This window comes from Grus americana, chromosome 6 (assembly GCF_028858705.1).
Source record: "Grus americana isolate bGruAme1 chromosome 6, bGruAme1.mat, whole genome shotgun sequence".
Taxonomy (NCBI): domain Eukaryota; kingdom Metazoa; phylum Chordata; class Aves; order Gruiformes; family Gruidae; genus Grus; species Grus americana.
Window position 1 is genome coordinate 14,425,957 of NC_072857.1, and position 18,479 is coordinate 14,444,435.

Here is an 18,479-nt window from a genome sequence, read left to right on the forward strand (position 1 = left end):
TTAAATTTATATATTAAAAGGAAATGCTTCACATGCTTAGCTTTCCTGTTAACATTTATGGCTGCAAAAATGTAGGACAAAAACATTCTGTATGTGCAGTTGCACCTTCATTTTATTTTACTTTTTTGCTGTAATGCTTTATTAGAAATATTCCATGGTACTTAAGGGACCTCATGATTAAGGAACACCAAGCAGAGTTCATTTTCTCTCCACTTTTTTCAGCAAACAGCAAAGTTAATTGCTTGTTAGCTAACCACCCCAGTTTGAACACAGAAGTCTCACAGATTATTGAGCAAAATGGGAAATCAATAGAAGCTTTAGCAATGTAGATCTGAAAAAGCCTGCACAACAAATTCACCTAAAACAATGAAGGTGGCCTTGCATCACAATGTTTTCGTCTTTCCTTTATATAGATAGATAGATATAGAGATAAATTGATACATCTAGAAAAGGGTAAGAGAATTACTGCTAACTGGAGTCAATGTTAATAAGCAAGTCTTTGTGCCATGAGCAGAACTAATGAAGCTCCATTTCCTACCAAGACAAGCTCCTAAAGCTACACTCTCCAACACAAGCTGAGCTCCCTCAGACCTCTCCTGACCTGGGGCATTCATAACCCACTCCCTCACATGAATTCGCAGAGGTCTAATAAGACAGGAGCTTGCACTGAACCCTTCCCTGATGTCTATTCGTACTGCCTCATGTGTCGGTTCATTCCTCTGTTTTCATGAAATTTATTTAAAAAACCAACATCTTTGAAATGCCTCAGCTTGAGCTGGAATTGTCAGAAGTTTGTGCTGTGTTTTTCTAAGGAGCAAATACTGATTACATGAAAGGACCCCATAGTTGTGACATGGCATTCTAACTTCACTCCAAAAAACCCCACGGATAACAACTCATCCTTTATAATAATTCCAAATACAAATGAGTTCTCAGGGGCAATTAGGCCTATTAGCAAAAAATGCAGAGCTGACCTAGATACAGCAATCATACATTATTTCTCATCTAAAAGGATGCTGTATTTATAGCTCTGTATTTACAGCATAACATTTAAAGTAAACAGTTCCCTCTTTAGTGTTTACTTTATATTGATCAACATTTACTGTTTTTCCATCTCCTTCGGAATATTACATATCGTCCTTTAATTCAAATAACTATATTAGAATAATGAAAAATGTATAAATTGCCAAATTTTCTCAGAGTAAATAATTCAATAAAACAAAGCCTGATCCAGGATGTCTGGGACTCATTTTAGTAAATTCTGTCTGCATATATGTGTGTAAATTTTTTTCCAAAATATGACAAATCAAAAGAAATTATAAACAGATGTGGACTCAAATTTTCACAGTTTCTGTACTTAACGTTTCTAAAGCTATCCTTAATAATTTAGATATTGTTTTTTGAATGGGGCTGACCTGTTTTCAGATGGCTGACATCCAAAAATTCCAATCTGTCAAATCATGGCAGTTATGTAGAGGACCAGAACTAATTAAGAATACTGAAAATTTGAGACATTTCTTCAGGGACTAATTGCAACTCACAAGCAAACTCTTGATTCACGCTGAACATTTTCTTCAATAGACTTCAACACACTGCTATCAAAGTAAGCTTACATGCTTCAAGATAGGACTACAACCATACAGAGATTAATCTTATTAGTGCCAAGCAGAAACTTGGGCGGTGGAGGTATCAAGGAAAAAATGCAGAAAGCTCAGGAATTTTTTAATCACAAAGGAGAACACAAGTAAGGACAAAATTTAATTTGTACTCATTGGTGAATAGCGGCATTAAGTTTTTCCTCTCTTCTCTATTTTCCCTTTTCTGGTTCTACTTGGTAGTATTTTCTTGTAGTTGTATTTCTTGTATTTCGTGTAGTTACTTCACTGTGCATATAAATTTGTAAATTTACTCAAAGAGGCTTTTTGTTATATTCATTTGGTGCAACTGCATAGTTCATATCTGTAATTACTAGGCAAAAATTAGAAGCTTGCATATAGAACACAAAAATTATTTAAAAGAAAATTTCCATGTTATACCTTAAAAAAATTAATGATAGTTTTCCTCTTAAACATAAGCCTTCTAGAAAAAAACGTTTTATTGATAAATTAACTAGACCTACCTTGTATATTCTTCTTGGAGCTTGTTGGGGTCACTTACAAAAAACTTAACTCTGAAGTTCAAACTGTGAGGTGATCCTCCTACAGTCAAGAAAAGTTATTTCTAATTAATCAGGGTACCCTGGAAAAACAGCATAATAATGATATATGAATCAACCAAATACATACATGTACTCACTTTTTAATTGTTTCCTGATAGGTTTGTTTGGATCCAACCACCGCTGTAAAGAGACAAATTATAACATCAACTTTAGAGAGACAAAAATGTACAAATTATAGCCTTATACATCAAGTAACTGTTGCTTTTACATTACTTTTTACTTGGTCTTTTACCAAAATGTCTTACTGGCATACAAAGTCTTGTTATTGATTCTGGAAAGACACCAACATTATCATCAACAGTTGCTATTGTTCTTCCTTCCCTGAAATTAATTTCTGTTGTCCAGATATCTGTCTCTTACAGTAGTAATTTGACTATGACTTGGTTCTATGATTGTCACATGAGCCTGAGAGAGGTTAGAACTCAATTATGCTGTGTTTAGCAATCTTCAGCTACTCCTTAAACTGATTATCTAAGGTGAACTAACTGTGGCAGTGAAGAGCTATAAGCAGGCTAATTTACCTAACTCAGAAGTCAGTTTGCTTAAACTAGTTCCAGTACTTTTGACTCTGCATTTTGCAAGTCTGACACATCCAGGGAGTGATCCCACTGGCTCACAGATTTTCTTCAAATTGTCAGCCTGAGTGTCATCTCAGGTAAGTCGCTAATTAGGATCTTGGAAACCAGAGACTCAGCACTCAGCCTACTGGATTAAGGACTACAGAACAATTTTACCAAACAGCACCCAGTCTTGATCGTCTCTATGGGAGAACGCTGCTGTGGGGAAGTACAGACAGATCTTTCTAAAATTCAACGGTGCAAATTTCAGAGAGAAGTATGGTTCTCTGGAAAGTCCTGCAAGTTGTTTAAACCACACCCCACCAGCAACCCAGCAGACTCTGCACATACCAACAGAGTTCAGTTAACTCATAAGTCTAGCTTGTTATAAATACTGTTTGATTCCTCATCCTGCCTTGCAATGCCAGCCCCCAAGCCTCAGGAAATGGTTATATGGCCACAGTTCCTACGAAGTGACAGAGATCTAATCCTGTATGGCATGTAACTACCTGACACTTATCACAGGGCTTTTAATTTTTTTCATGTGAGGGAGGAGGAAGCAAGCACCACAGAGGTACCTGAGCTGACATGCACTATGGATCTGAAGTTAGTTCTGAGTCATTTTATTCATTGGAAATAATAAATAATGATGACTACATCCAAATGCTGTGTCCCTGTAGTAGATGCCTTAAGAGGAACTAAAGAGATGGTTTAATAAAGCTTAAAGAGTGATTATTTTAAAAAAAAATCTCATAAAGGATCTATTAACTTTTAAGACAAAATGTAAAGGCTTAAGAAAGGACTCTCCAGCCAGGGATACACATGAATTTTATAGAAAAATCTTTTAAAATATGGTAAAATATACTTGAGTATCTTTAAGCAAGGGGCTATGAACCAATGTATCTGATAAATGCACAGATCCTCACTTCTTGTTTTTTGGTGGGAAGTTTTAAGATTACAGTTAACCCAGAAAACCTGGAATTGAAGTGTCTAGCAGTAAAGCTTGCATTTACATTTCCTTCTGGTTGTAAAGATCAATTTGGTATGTACTAGTGTAGCTCAAACCACAGAGTAACTTTTTTTGAACTATATTTAAAAGGCAATATCCATGGTTTCAAGTGATACCATTGGATCCAAATGTAAAAGGTGATTTTCTCTCTGGGAAACTGCAGAGGGTCAAAGCACTTAATATCATAAAGAAGCTGAAGTTGACAGGATTTAGGCAAAAGTACCAGAAGTTTATGAATCAAGGTGCTGCTAACAAGATGTGTTACCCCATTTGCATCCCAGTAAGTCCAAGAGGCAGGTAGATTTGGGAATACATGAAGTTTGTACCCTTGGAGAGTCATTTCTGTACTCTCTTCTCCCCTGGCAATGATCCCTGCCTCACTCCCTCCTGCCAAGGGTGCTCCAGCACCCACAATAACAGCATTCGCTGCACCCTCACTCCCACTATGCACCAATACCCCCTTCTCATCATTGCTCTAGGCATCCACAGCCCAAGACCCCAGCCAAATACACCACTCCAGCTGTACACAGCATCAATGCCTTCTTGCATGGACTTTGACGATATCATACAAAAACATAAAGCTTGTGCAAGTTTATGAAATCCATGTTTAGGCACAATGATAGAGGTTTCACATTCAAATAGCAGAATCCCCTTTTCTCCATCACCTTTATCTCCTGCAGCATTGACTATATCTTAGTCATATTCCACTGTGTTATTTCACAAGTAACTAGAATACTTGTCAATTCAATCTGGTTTCTTTGTCCAAATGAACTGAATGGAAAAGTAAACTGATATCAAAAACTGAAATTAGTCAGACTCATAAATTCTTCAAGCTTACATGACTAATATTAGTAACATTTCTATTTAGCTCTGACACATTGTTTTCATGGCAACTAGATATGTGCTGAAAAGCCAAAATATTTAGAAGTCAAAGAATACTAAACCTTTAAAGCATGTGCTTATATCAAATAGCTGTGAAGTCATTCTTCTTTTGGACTGTTAACCAGATCCTTCTATTAGTGTTGTGTTCAGCTGCTTCCAGATAGATAAACTAACAAAAGAGAACTTAAAGGTCTAAGCTTTGGAAAGCCAGATAAATGAGAATGAGAAACATTACAACCTTCTGAATGTTGAGTAAAATGTTGAGTGATATTGAATTAAATACTTCTTAAACAAAGCTGAAAAATAACTCAGCTTTTTCGACAGCATGCCCATATCTTTTCAGCCTGGAAACAAAGTTCAGAATAAAAAGATTAAATGTGGCCAGCCTGCCAATGTCTTAACTATCCACAATGTGTAACTATCTACAAAAGAAATGTTAAATATCTACAACTGTGCTATACGGCTTTATTCATATTAATAATCTTACTGTTACCAGAATTTAGAAAAAGAATATAATTAAGAATAATTTGTTCTAGATAAGAAAGAAATTTGGAAGTAATTCACTATTCAGGCAGAAGAAAAATTATGGCTGTATTATGACTTCTTTCTTTCTCTTCTACATTAAAAAAAAGTAAAAAGAAAAAAAACCCCGCAACCTTTTAGTAAGATTAAAAAGACTGTTCCTTCTATTTAGGACAGTCACTCATGATGGTAAAACAACAGTAGACCAAATCTTACCAAAGAAAGTTGCACTATTTTCTGAAATTCACCTTAGTTACTGAATCATTAACACTTTACAGTGTCACTTATCTCTATAAATCATATTCTGCACATTTTGTGAACAAAAATTACTTTCAACACGCAAGTTAGGAGATAAATTTAGACCCCATCACTGTGACACGCATATAATGGGAATTAAAGAACTGTATTAAAAGGAATAATACTTAGTTAAATTGCACTTTAAAACAAGTATTGAACATCTGATACCTATCAAAGGAACATCTGATCCCTATCAAAGAAAGCGTTCAAGAAGTATTCTTCAAGCCATCATGATCTCAGCAGTACAGCTATAACTATTACAGCCACTGAACATTGCAGCTGGATCTACTGGTGAATTATAGAGTGATTTACAAAGTTTCAGTCCTATGGAATTTCCTTTCAAGTGAAGCATATGAAATATTATAAACACTCATTTTCAAAGGAGTTCCTTCCTTTTTCTGTTAAGGTGATAAGCTGACACAGCCCTTGTCAGAGAGTGGGCTATATGAAGCACTATTCAAAGACCTACTAGGTATCTGGGCTAGAAACAAAACCACTGTACAGGACAATCTAAAAACCCCTCATTTTTTTAAGTCCTAATGAAAAAAAAAAAGAAAAAATTAAAAATATTTCTTATTTCTTATCCTCACTGAAAATGATCATGCACTGTAGTAAATTGATACAATAAAACAAGCAATACCCTTTTACAGTATTATTTCATAAGCGCAGATCTCATCATTTTACTCCAAACTTGTAACTATTCACATTCAGTTTCGTCATAACTACAAGGTGATACTGACCCACTCAAATGACATATTTGGAGAAGATGGCACAATATTGCAATGACTTCTATTTTCTTCTCTTTACAATGCCACAGAGCACAGTGATGAACATGATTATGATTTATAAAATCATATTTATAAAACAGAGTCAACTTACTGGGTTATCAGTAGATTCATCAGCCAACTGTAAACCAAAGTAATCTCTCTCTGTCAAATCAAGATGCTTGAAGACTACATCCAACAGAACTTGACCCTGATCATGTTTCTGCAGAGAACAAATATATATATATTGTTTAATGAATAAATATATAATTGGACACACAGACTTCAGACAGGCAGACCACATACACATTCTTTCAGATGTGCTCTAGCAGCCTACATTTTAAATATCACAAAGTGCATCCCAAAAGCACTATTTTAAAATGAGCTTCATCTCACTTTTTGAAACATATGTAAGGAATTATTTTTCCTTTGTCATTTTCTGACAGTATGAATTTCTTACTTCTCAGCTAGCTACAGGATTACTCCTGAAAGCCATTGATTAGCCAAATTTGATATTTAAAAGAGAGAGAGAGAGAAAGAGAGAGAGAAGGGAGGCTAGGATTTGACAAAGAGCTTTGTAGCCTTGTTTGGGTCACCAAATTTAAAAGTACACGTCTGTACAAGTTATTCTTACTTATTTTACCTGAAAATCTATTCCTGAATCTAAATGAACCAGGACATTATAAATGTTTCCAAAGTTAAATGGCACAGACAGCTGAAGAAGCCAAATATCTAACTGAGAAGCATCATTTAAATGTATCTCAAAGATACTACTTCACACTAAATGGACTAATTCAAATGAACTGAACAACAGTAATTCTGCTTTTCAGAGACAAGTGAACAAACTTGATTTCTACTATGGGGACAAATCTTACCCACAAAATGAAATAAAAAGAATCTGTAGTTGTTGGTACCTAGCAATTTTTTGCCTAATCTGAAAATACTGCCAACACAGTAACTGAAACACTGAGTGTGCCATTATGACAGGACTGAATAAATACATTTGGTGAAATATGAAGGGAGTTTCCCAAAGAAGTTAAAGTGTCATAGATTCTTGAAGTACAATAGATGAGGAAAAATTCTGCAAGAACATCTGTCAAACAAACAAAAAAACCCCACAAAACAAACAAAACCCCATGATGAAAATGATTGATACATTTTCTGCATAGATTTTCTACTTCTCTAGCACCAACCAAGCTTCTAACAATCTTCTAGGTGCCAAATACATCTTTGACACATCTTGCCTTGTTTACTGTAGGCAATAAGATATTTTTAAAGTTTTAAAACATAAATCCTGCTGTTCTGCTCCCAAATGATCTCACTTCTGATAGAGATTACACAACAGTTTACTTTTATGGCCCTTAGAAGTATATAACTAAAAGGTCAAAAGAAGGTTGCAAGAATATCATTAATGTCCATATACGAGAAAGATCTACAAATCACATTCAGACATTTGTTAACATCTAAGAGCATCTTATCAAAACTCTCTTTTTTTTGTTGTTCAGCTGAAATTACACTGAAGTTGAGTAAACTGTCAAAACCATTTATTTGGGGCTAAAACTCAAAGAAGCTTGACAATTTATTTCATAATAATAAAATTTAGAAAATAGTTATCAACAAATTATGGTTGAAATGATCCCAACAGGATAACCATAACCATAGCTCTGCTTATTTAAGTTGAAATTACATAAGGCATATATTTCAGGTCCTATATAAATATGGCTAAGTTAAAGTGATCTAAGAATTGCTGTATTTACTTCGAAATAAGATCTTAATTTTTTTTTTAAATCATATAGAGAAAATTTCTTCATGTTTAATGAAATGAATAGCCAGTAGGAGCACCATTGCTATAAAGTTCACTACTGAAAATTTTACTTTCCAATAACTAAAAACAAGATAAAAAAATAAAAAGATGTTAACTTAAGAAATACACAACAGTATAAATCCGTAAGACAGTTTTCATGTACAATCCCAAACTAGCCACTTTCATTTTTACTAAATTAGGAGTTTCTGATATACTTTCAACTAAACCAGTACAATTTTTTTTCAGCAAATAAAACTAATTTTAAAATCACATAGCAACATTAATTGCATCTTGGCATTTTTCCCCATGTAGATTTAAATCAGAACTCAAACTAAGAATTTATGACAGTAACTATCAGAAAACGGGAAACATTTGGAACCCAAGTTTAGACTTACATTTGCCACTACTGACACGTTATTTTTTCAAACAACATGCAGATATCAATTCTGTAGCTTTTTTCTAATCTAAACCTGAAAATTTATACTGTTTTTTAAATATATGAATAGATGCTTCCTAACAAAAATGCTTAGACCTTGCTGACCAGTTTGAATTTAGTATTACGGAACGTCGTTTCACAACCACAAGGAAGGTATTTCTCCTGCAATAGAGCAGCAAATTTGGTAAGAGAAGACTAGTTTCAACATGAAGCATATGTTTTGATCACAACATTTTACTCTCAGTGCAAAATAAAGATAAGCATCTAGTAAAACCAGACCTCAGTTTAACCCATCTCTGATATTTATATAATGATGTTGCAGCTTGCCAGTGCAGGTGAAGGTCACAATCCTGCTTGTTGTGAAAGGTCCAAAATATTTGTAATACTATCAGAACTATTGAATAGCTGCTATAAATTATAAAGTATGATAACAAGTTTTTACTTTTGCTTTTTTTTCATAAAAAAGCAAAACCAATAAATGTGGATTAGCATAAAAAGAAATGTGCTTTATTTCTACAGATAAAGTTAAACATTAATATTTCCTCTTAAAACAGGGAATAATAGAAAAATATATGAAAAATGGGAACTACCTAACATACACCTACAGTAGTTAGATAGAAAACATATCAACATTTTTTTTTCTGACTCGGACTATTAGGAAGTTATGTGTATGTCTTAGTCATTGCTGGAGGCAAAATGTCTAACAAATTTTGGCCTTTCAGAACAAATTTGACATCAACGCTAGACATCAATATATTAACTGCACTTTATGAAGTTTCTATCATCTAGTGGCTAACATCTTGTACAACTAGATATATTCACATTAATTTCTAATCGCAAAATGATTGTTAGCTGTTTAAAAACACCCATTTGAAAATTTAGGTAAACATCTGCAATTACATACGTTTAATGCCTGTTTACCAACTACCACCACCATCTTCCCAATTTATATTACTGACATTCTGGTTTTGTTGCTGGCCTACAAAACTGGTCATACCTACAGCAAACACCAGGAGATATTGCTGCTATGCCAGGCCAAACAAATTTGGACTTCTGATGACAGAGGAATGGGATAACAGGTGTCAGGTTTTCCTGGAGGGGGTCAGACAGCTCTGCTGCTCACAGATGCGTGGGAAGCTGCGCTGCTCCTTCACTAATGACAACACTGGAACATCTCCTCTCCTGGCTGACCTAATACTTCTGTTGTGACTCAAACAAGCACATCCCCAAACAGCCAGTGCTGCTCTACTGTCTCCTTTCATTCCACAGCTTACGTTAGCTTTGCAAAAAGTTATCTTGTTTTAAAAAAAAGTTTCCAAGCAGGCTGTTATTTTTTGGTCAAAGAAAAAAGGGCAGTATAACTCAGCAATGCTGAAGATTAAATTATTGAAAATTTTCGCTTCTAAAATTACAGGGAGGATGGTGTGGTTTTTTGTTTAGTTTGGGTTATTTTACAGATTTAAAGATTTTACTTCCATGAAAGTGTCAATACATTAAGTTTGAGGAGAATTCTGAGATAATAAAGGCTCCAAATTGAAACATTTTATCCCTGACCAGTAACCCACCAGCCTTGCTCACAGAACAGCTCATCCCATCTACCTTGACTTAGTTTTCCCTCAATTTTAGTGTGATCTCCGTATCTATGTACTGGCTTTCAGGGAACGCAATTAAGTCAGCCTGCATGGAAAAGACACAATTTGAGGTATTTAAACATTAATTAAAACCAATTAAAGCAATTTGATCTTGAAGAAGCAGGTTTACAGTAATGCAAATCATCCTGATCATGTTATTAACTCAAGTCAGCCTCACTTCTTCCAGCTACACTTTCTATAAAATATGCTTTTCAGTGTCGAAGTAGTTCTTTATTTGCTAAGCAGAGCATTTTACAGAAATACTTTCTACTCTTCAAATATATACACAGGTTAGTTCCAACTGATTCTTCTGCCTGCAACCAAAACAACCTTTACCTGGCTACAATCCATAGGGATTACTTGATTTGATTTGTTATGCTCTATACAAGGTAAGGCTTAGCACAAAGAATGCCTACTTTGCAGATCAATGGAAAAGGCTGGTTGAAACGTGAACTTAGAATACGTCACATAAATTATCAAGAGACATTGTCTGTGATCAGTACTTTGCTGTTAGAGAAGAAACAGCATTTGAGTACGTTTTTATTAATACAGCACTGCATACTCCAGATGATTAAGCTTTACAATCATTAGCATACAGAATACCTATAGCAATCACCAGGAGAAAAAAACCTTGCTAATTTATTTGATGTTATCTTTGTTCTTCCTATTTTGAAAACAATTCCATAAATATTTATTGCCAAGTATTGTGTCAACCACAATAAAGTAAAACACAGCTATAAATCCTGAAAACCTGTATACTATCTAGGTTAGCATATATTTGCTATGATTGTATACTTTATTACTCCCTATTTTTAAAAATTAACCAGATTGAGGCTAAGACCCAAGATCAAAATGTTGAGCACCAAGAAACTTTTTAATTCCCTAAACTCAGTTTTAATAGTTAAACTTGCAGGCTGATCTGTATAAGCAGTAAAGCGTGATCCACGCAACTAAAATATTTAGTACACTAGGGAGGTGGGAAGAACATATTATATAAATTTTTCTTGGGAGAGACAAAACAGGCATTTGAGGATTTATAACCGGTGATTCTCCTCTAGACAGGCACTAGCATTCTCTAACACACAGCTTTTAAACACCTAGATCAAAAAGAAGCAGTCTCCCATACCTATTGTACAACAATTATTCCTTATTTTAGCCAACTCTTATAAACAAATGAAAAACTGCAAGACAGATATTTTAATAGAAAACTCATGCACCTGAAAGCAAAGAACACAACATTTACAATTTCTCATGCATTTTTAATGGTTTGTATCCAACTTCATTCTGCGCGTACTGCTTTTCAGCAGGTAGTAAAGACCGGGAAACTGTTAGCAAGGATGAGAAGATAGGAGATATAGAAAAGCCGTGGAATATCATAGAGAAAAAGGGAAAAGGTATACAGGAGAAATTATCCCAGAAAGGAGATAAGGTTTGATGTTGATAAATTAAAGTCTTTGGTTTTCCCTCCCCCAGCTCCATCATCCAAAATTCCAACCCTTAAATACTCAGAAGTCCTGAAAAGTTAAATAGCTCCTGAATGAACTACAACAATGCCTTAAGAAAATATCCTAAAACCTTCTATCTTGATTGAAAAATCTAACACAAGTAACCACTAAGTCTACCTCTAAATCTTAAGCCACTCGACACTGGATCCTTGCAAGTTTTTGCTAGATAACAGAGATTTTGCTCCTCTGATAGGTAGCTGCAGGCAGCACAGGCTCTAACCACCTCATTACAGAACAAAGAAATGCAATCACTCTCACAAATCTTCCCTAAAACATCCAAATGTATCAACATTCTCACTAAACACTGGATATTAGAATTCAATATAATTATTGAGCATTAGAACTTTTCCAAATATAGTCCAAATCAAACTTGTTCACCCAGATTTGAGAACTGCTTCAGTTTCTCCCTCACTTCCCACCTGAAGTCTCACAGTCTTATTGATATCAAGCTACTCCTTCACTCTATTCATTGAAGTTCAATTTTCTCTTGGAAAATTTTAATAATCATGTCACCTGTAACTTTTACCATCACATTATTCAACCTTTCTCCACATAAGTCATCAATTCTATAGCTTATAAAGTAAAAGCCGAGTTCTGCTGCCCCAGGACACCCCATAGCATCTTTCCTCTTGAGTTCTGGTTCTTCGCACACAAAGATCACTTTAAATGCTTTAATGTTTTATCGTGAGGTCCTTGCCTGTTGTTTGTGGGTTTTTTTTCCTCAAGACATTGAAAGAAATGGTTGCACTTGTATGAATATATGCACAAAATCATAAATGTTTTGATTTTAACTCCTTATCAAGGATTACAGATTAGAAAATCTGATGAATAACCTATTTTAAATTCCAGGTTCATATGTAAAAGTTATGAACTTTTCCCAGTAACAGTCCTCAGCATTCAGCAACCAGCTTCCTTTTTTTTTCCTGACATCCTCGTTAGTGCATTACAAGGTGATAAACGTGAGAGAAATAGAACAAGAATATAATCTGAGAAAAGCAAAGAGATACTTTAAGATGATCACTGTAACCAAATATAACCATACACATGATTGAAGTTAGCTACACAGTCATGAGAAGAGTTACAATTACACCTTGTTCCTGCTCAAAATGCAAAAAACAGAACAGAGCAAAACAAAAGCTTGCTTCTCATTCTACTCAGTGGCAAAACTGCCCTCCATTTCCACTACATAACTTTAGTCCATGAAAAGAATTACTAGAAATAAACTATGCTTTGTAATTCAATTTTGAAATGAAGATGTGTATGTACTATAGAGGATGCCAGAATGACTAAGTTCAGAGACTTCATATGTACGTGTACAAGCATGCCTGCCTGAACATAACTTCCCCTTCTATTCTGTACTTAACACTATTTTGAAAGTCAAACTCTAGCCATACAAATCCAGCAAAGGAAAGCAAGCTCCGTGATACTGATTTGCAATAGAGCAAATGACTTACATTAACTCTGAAAGCTTGTACAGTGTTATCCAGGAGAAGAATGTTGCAGACCACCTCCGTATGCTGCCTGTCTCGTGCCAGCTCAGATGCTCGTACATTGTAGGTTCTGCCAGCAGGCAATCGGAAACGTGCGGTCATTACTGTCCACACAGGGTCTTTGGGAAAAACAAAAATAAAATTTAAGACGACCAAAAAATGCAAATGCAAGAATGTCACACTTCAAAGAAAGATCAACACAGAGTAAGTCCGTTGTTAAAAAAATCCATTACAGACAAATGAAAAATGAGTACTAAATTCACAGTATCCAATAATGAAACAGCATCTTAAAAATTACAACACAACCTTATTCCAAAATACTCAGTCCTTTACTTTCTGCCCATTGTCCACTTCCTCCCTATTTTAAGGTTGTTTTGTGGGGGGGGTTGTTTTGTTTTTAAAGATTCAGAACAGCATTTTCACTACAAAAAGCATCATAATTGCTGGGCATCATGGCTTCTCAGCTCCCCATATTAGAGGCAATTAAGTAAATTAATTTCAGTGCAAAACAGGGGGAAAAATGCTTACACCAAAATGCTTTATAAAGAGAAAGCATAAAGAAAACAGGAAATACACAATTGCAAAACCTGTGCATTCACTTTATAATCATTAGACACAGGAATATTCAGCAATAACAAAAACATTAGCATTGCTTTTTTTCTTTTTTTTCTAATTACAACATGAATAGATAAAGATTTGTCAAACCACTGAATCTTCTGTCTAGGTCAATTTGATTTGATTCACATATTTTGTTTGGAAGCACAATTCTTATTCTCCAGATAAGGAACAGTGACCAACACAAGTCTATCTATGCCCTGCTCTAAGTGCTGGTAAATAAAATGCAAGAATTGAAATGTGACTTTCACTTTTCAACACTAAGATTCTAATGATTATCATGCAACCCCAGTCCAGCAAAGTACTTATGTGCACACCTGATCTTATTAGCCCTATCCAGCAATACTAGTTGCTTTCTTAAGTACTTCACAGGATCAGGGCCTGTGATTCACTTAATTACACACTCAGCAAACTATTTCTACATCCTTTGACAAGGGCATAAGCAAACAAAACGTTTCATAACTTAAGTAGAGAATATATTGACATAGGAAATTAAAATACCGTTAAAAGTAGTAAAAGAAAACAAGTATTCTCAAAACAATACAAAATGATTGATTTTCCTTATTCTGTGAAAAATTATGAAGACTTCAAAAATGTTTGTATGTTTGCTTCCCATTTTGGAGGAATTTAGCAGATGACAGCAAACATCCCAGCAGTGATTAGAGAGCTTGCCTGGATCATAAGAGATATCTGTGCTCCAATATACACAAATGAATAGGGTAGCAAGACAGACATCTATTCCCTCCTAAATAGTTGAGAGCTTAGATACATAGACCCTCCTGGGAAAGTGGAAGACCAAGACTCATGCCACCTGTATCACAAAGGGCTGAGACTGCAGTTTAACTTTCCTTCTACTGCAGTCAACCTCCTGAGCAACTGTCCTAAAAATCCATGAGGTATTTTGCTTTTCTAGAGCATGTCTTCAGCTCTTTTCAGCATGACCACAAATCTCAAGACATAAAAAAAAAAAAAAAATCTTTTTTATAATAATCCATCCTTGCAAAATGTTTCAGTATTGACTTAACCAGCATTTTCAGATTAAAAAGTACTTGTCTCCTTACCAGACAGCTTTTTCTTTTTTTTTTTTTGTCTACTCAGTCACTCTGGCTTCAGAACTGCAATGCTGTATTCATGCAGAATTACAGCAAGTTTATTTTTGCTCAACCAACATGACAAACCAAGAAAGGATAAAGATAACAGATAAACCCACCAGCTGCAAGCAAAACTCACGATTTTCTCTTAATGATAAAATAATGAAAAATTGTGTTGCAAACATTAAAACTCCAAAGTAAGCCTAACAAGAAAGTACATGTCTGACAACTCCTCCTGAAGAGGCTGCTTCTGCTATGCCTTCTACAAGTCTGAAAAATAAAAGGCAGAAGAAAACCTTTAACAGAGAAGAACAGTTAACTGAACCTCCATACCACTGATCTGCACCAACAACGTAACATTTCACAAACAGTATTTTATGTCCCACAGGCACAATCTAAAAGTCAGTCACCTTACTAGCCATAACAGCATGAACATCAGCATCTTTACCAGTGCAGCTACACAATCAATAACTATAGCCAAGACTTTAGAGTGGCATTTGCCTGTGAGTTGAATCAAAGAAAGTTTCAGAAAAGCATGCAATTTGATTAAAAACAGTTTATCCATGCCAGAGAAACAACCCTTTGACAGGCGTATTTTACTAGGATTTGCATAAGTGACAAATATACCAAGACACAGTGAGGGTTATCTCAGAGTTCTTTCCCACAGATACAACCAGTGCACAAAAGTAGGACTCTTCAGCTTCCAAATAAGTATTGCAGTCCTCACAAAACCATTTGGTAGTGAGCTAGGAGGGTCTGAGTAAACAATCCACAATTTCAGAATGTGGATGGGGGGGGCCGCAAAAGACTAGTTAAAGGCTGGAAGCCATCATGCTTTAAGGGAACAAAAAGGAAAATCTGACCTTTGCCTCCTGTTCTCTCCCCTATTTTTTCTTATTTGCTCATCAAGACTGACAGTATTTCTTCCTTCCTCATCACTGCCTTAAACTAGAGAAAACTTCTGCATTTCAAACAGCAAAAAATTCATACGAGAAAGGAGAAAATCCGCCCTCAGTGATCCTCAAAAATCCTTTAATATCAAGCAACCATTCACCGTGTCCTTGGATATACCAGACCTGCAGATGCAGCAAGGTTCTCTTTGTAACATAGATGATCTTCACTCTAACCAAAAACACAGTGACAGGTCTTTCTCAATGTACAGAAATGAAATTGTCAAATGGCATGTCTTATGAGTTTGCTAAGGAAATAGGAGAAGTTATATTGTATCAAAACAACAGTTCATCTACCTCGAAGACCTGAAGGGCAATGCCTTCTCGCTCTCTTTAAAGAAAGAGGAAATGAATAGGAGACACACATAAAGATATTTCTCACATACTGTTCCACAGTTTGGAGCTTAGCATCTTCCTGGTGTAGAGCTCATATTCACACCATGGTAGTCATTCATAAATGTTTTCTTCATGGACTTAGGAAACCATGTTTTGAACTTTCAGGTTAAGCAATGAAGCATTATATTCCATGCCCCACATACAATACGTAGTAGCCTGAACAGCCATCTTGTATTAGACAAATTTCTTCCATTAAACTAAAAGGCTTTTGCAACTGCAGAATACAGTTTTACAACTACGTATAACTGAAATTGTGAAATACTTCTACAACATGGAAATATAGCAGCCATGAAAGTAATAGAGAGGAGGGTAATAAAAGGCAGACTATTTTCTGCAAACCACATTCAAAGTTACTCTTTCCCCATATGTCAGCAAACAAACTATGAAAGTATGTAGGGATTATGTTAAAATGCCTTCACATGCTCTCTCAAAAATACTCCTCATTCTAAGATCTGCCAGGGCTATTACATGTAACTGCTTTGTGACCAAGCAACCCATATTTACACCTCTATCAGCATACATGCATACAAAAAGGATGCAGTTACTAAGCACGGAAAGACCCTGCAATTACTGGCCTTACTGTGACACACTTCTTTTACAATATAATTGGCCCTGAACTGTATCCATACCATCTTTACTACTCCTTTCTTCCAGAAATACATGCACCAAGAACACAAACAACATTTTTTCCTCCTGACCAGGTATTGTCATTCTTGCTATACATTTTGAAAACATACTAGCAAAATAGTAAGATGGCTAGCTATTGCTTACGAGGTTATAAACCATAACGGTCTGATTCCCCAGTAAATACTAATTTGTAAAATAACAAAACTAATGAAAAAGTTCAGCTATGGTGGTTGCAACCTTCTGAAATGAAAATATGTTATAGCTAAAGTTAGTATGGAACAAATAAAGGACTGACTTCAAGCTCCAAAGTAAGATCTGCAGCCCCAAAAGAAAGGAGTAAAGACAAAAAGTGAGATTCAAGAAAAAAAAAAAAAGAAGGAAAAAAGAGAACAACTGGTTTAAACAGCAGCTTAACTTAAGCAAGGTACTACTGTGCATGCATATCCATGTCATGGGCAGTACCATGGCCACTTACACTAAAATCTTTCTATATATGCAAGTGGATTCTTTAAATTCTATTTAATGTTTGTGTATGAAGAAGGTTTCTGCTTATTTTTTTTCAGTGTCTTTGCCTAAGCATTTAATATTTAGACACTTGAATTAATAGCCCAAAGCACGTGCTGCTACAGCAACTGAAGAAGGACAGAACTTGTGCAATGAAACTCTGCTTACCTCTCAGGTCTGTGGAGGGAGTAAATTGTACATTTCCTGCCTGAGCTCAGGTTTCAAGTGATGAAACAATTCTAGGGAGTGTTCCCTATCAAAGGGCAGAACATTCCTGTGATACTGGCCTGGTTAGGGCATTCAAGAGCATACAGAAGCTTCACAAATGAATTTTTGGCATCTTCTATTCTTTTATGTAAAAGTATACCGAAAAATGACAATTTGCTTGGGCTTACAATAAACTAACCAATTTTAAGCAGCTTAATAAATAAGCAGCTGGTTAAGAAGGTAATTAACTGAGATTTAATTTATCCAAGAGTGCAACCTATTTGCTGACTTGAAATAAAGAGTTCTTTTAAAGAGAGTTCGTATCATGTACTGTGCACAAAGACAACCACCTTAGGACAGTACAGTATGCACATGGGCATGCAAAGACATGAGAAATTTCGGTTTTCATGGCTAATCTAAAGCAGCTAAGCAGCTAATGCATTACCAGATTTCTATTTGTTTAGAAGCTGGTATTTTAGCAACCCAGAAGGCACGTATTTCCACTGTAGCCCACCTGCTGATTTGGGTCCAACACAGTGCATGAATTTGCTACAAGAGGTGGAAAAGTAGGCCAGACTCATAGAAACCCCACATCCTTATAACATGATGTAGCTTGAATATGTTAATTAGATTGCAGACCCCATGGTTACTAAAATTATCCAGATAATCCAATTAGGAGAAAAAGAAACTATTAAAAGTACAAGAAAATTTTGAAGGTTTAAACGGGGTAATACAGCATTTCAAACAAACACTGAGTTATATCTAGAACCCACCTTCATACACATTTACTGAAAACACGTGAGTGAAACTTTATTAAATGTTTTAACCAAAATCAGTTTGAAAATGCTAAACACATTAGCTGAGTGTGCACTGTTTGGAGGGAAGTCCACATTAGTCCAACAAATAAAAGTTCAAATTTTTTATCTTTCAAAAATTTGGTTTGAAAGTTTTCAGCAATTCCGAAGTAGCACACA

General features: G+C 35.3%; 1 protein-coding gene across 3 annotated transcripts in view; it reads right to left on the reverse strand.

Moving 5' to 3' along the window:
- PTPN4 (protein tyrosine phosphatase non-receptor type 4) overlaps positions 1–18,479 on the reverse strand; it is a 114,176-nt gene that overhangs the window by 58,299 nt on the left and 37,398 nt on the right. For all 3 annotated transcript variants that reach the window (XR_008577806.1, XM_054830966.1, XM_054830967.1), the window contains exons 2-5: positions 13,080–13,234; positions 6,365–6,472; positions 2,296–2,338; positions 2,120–2,198 (exon numbers count right to left, since the gene is read on the reverse strand). Coding sequence is in view for 2 of the 3 variants with exons in the window: in XM_054830966.1 (XP_054686941.1) it covers positions 2,120–2,198; positions 2,296–2,338; positions 6,365–6,472; positions 13,080–13,217 (368 nt within the window). In the remaining variant the exon portion in view is untranslated. The remainder of the gene's footprint in view (positions 1–2,119; positions 2,199–2,295; positions 2,339–6,364; positions 6,473–13,079; positions 13,235–18,479) is intronic.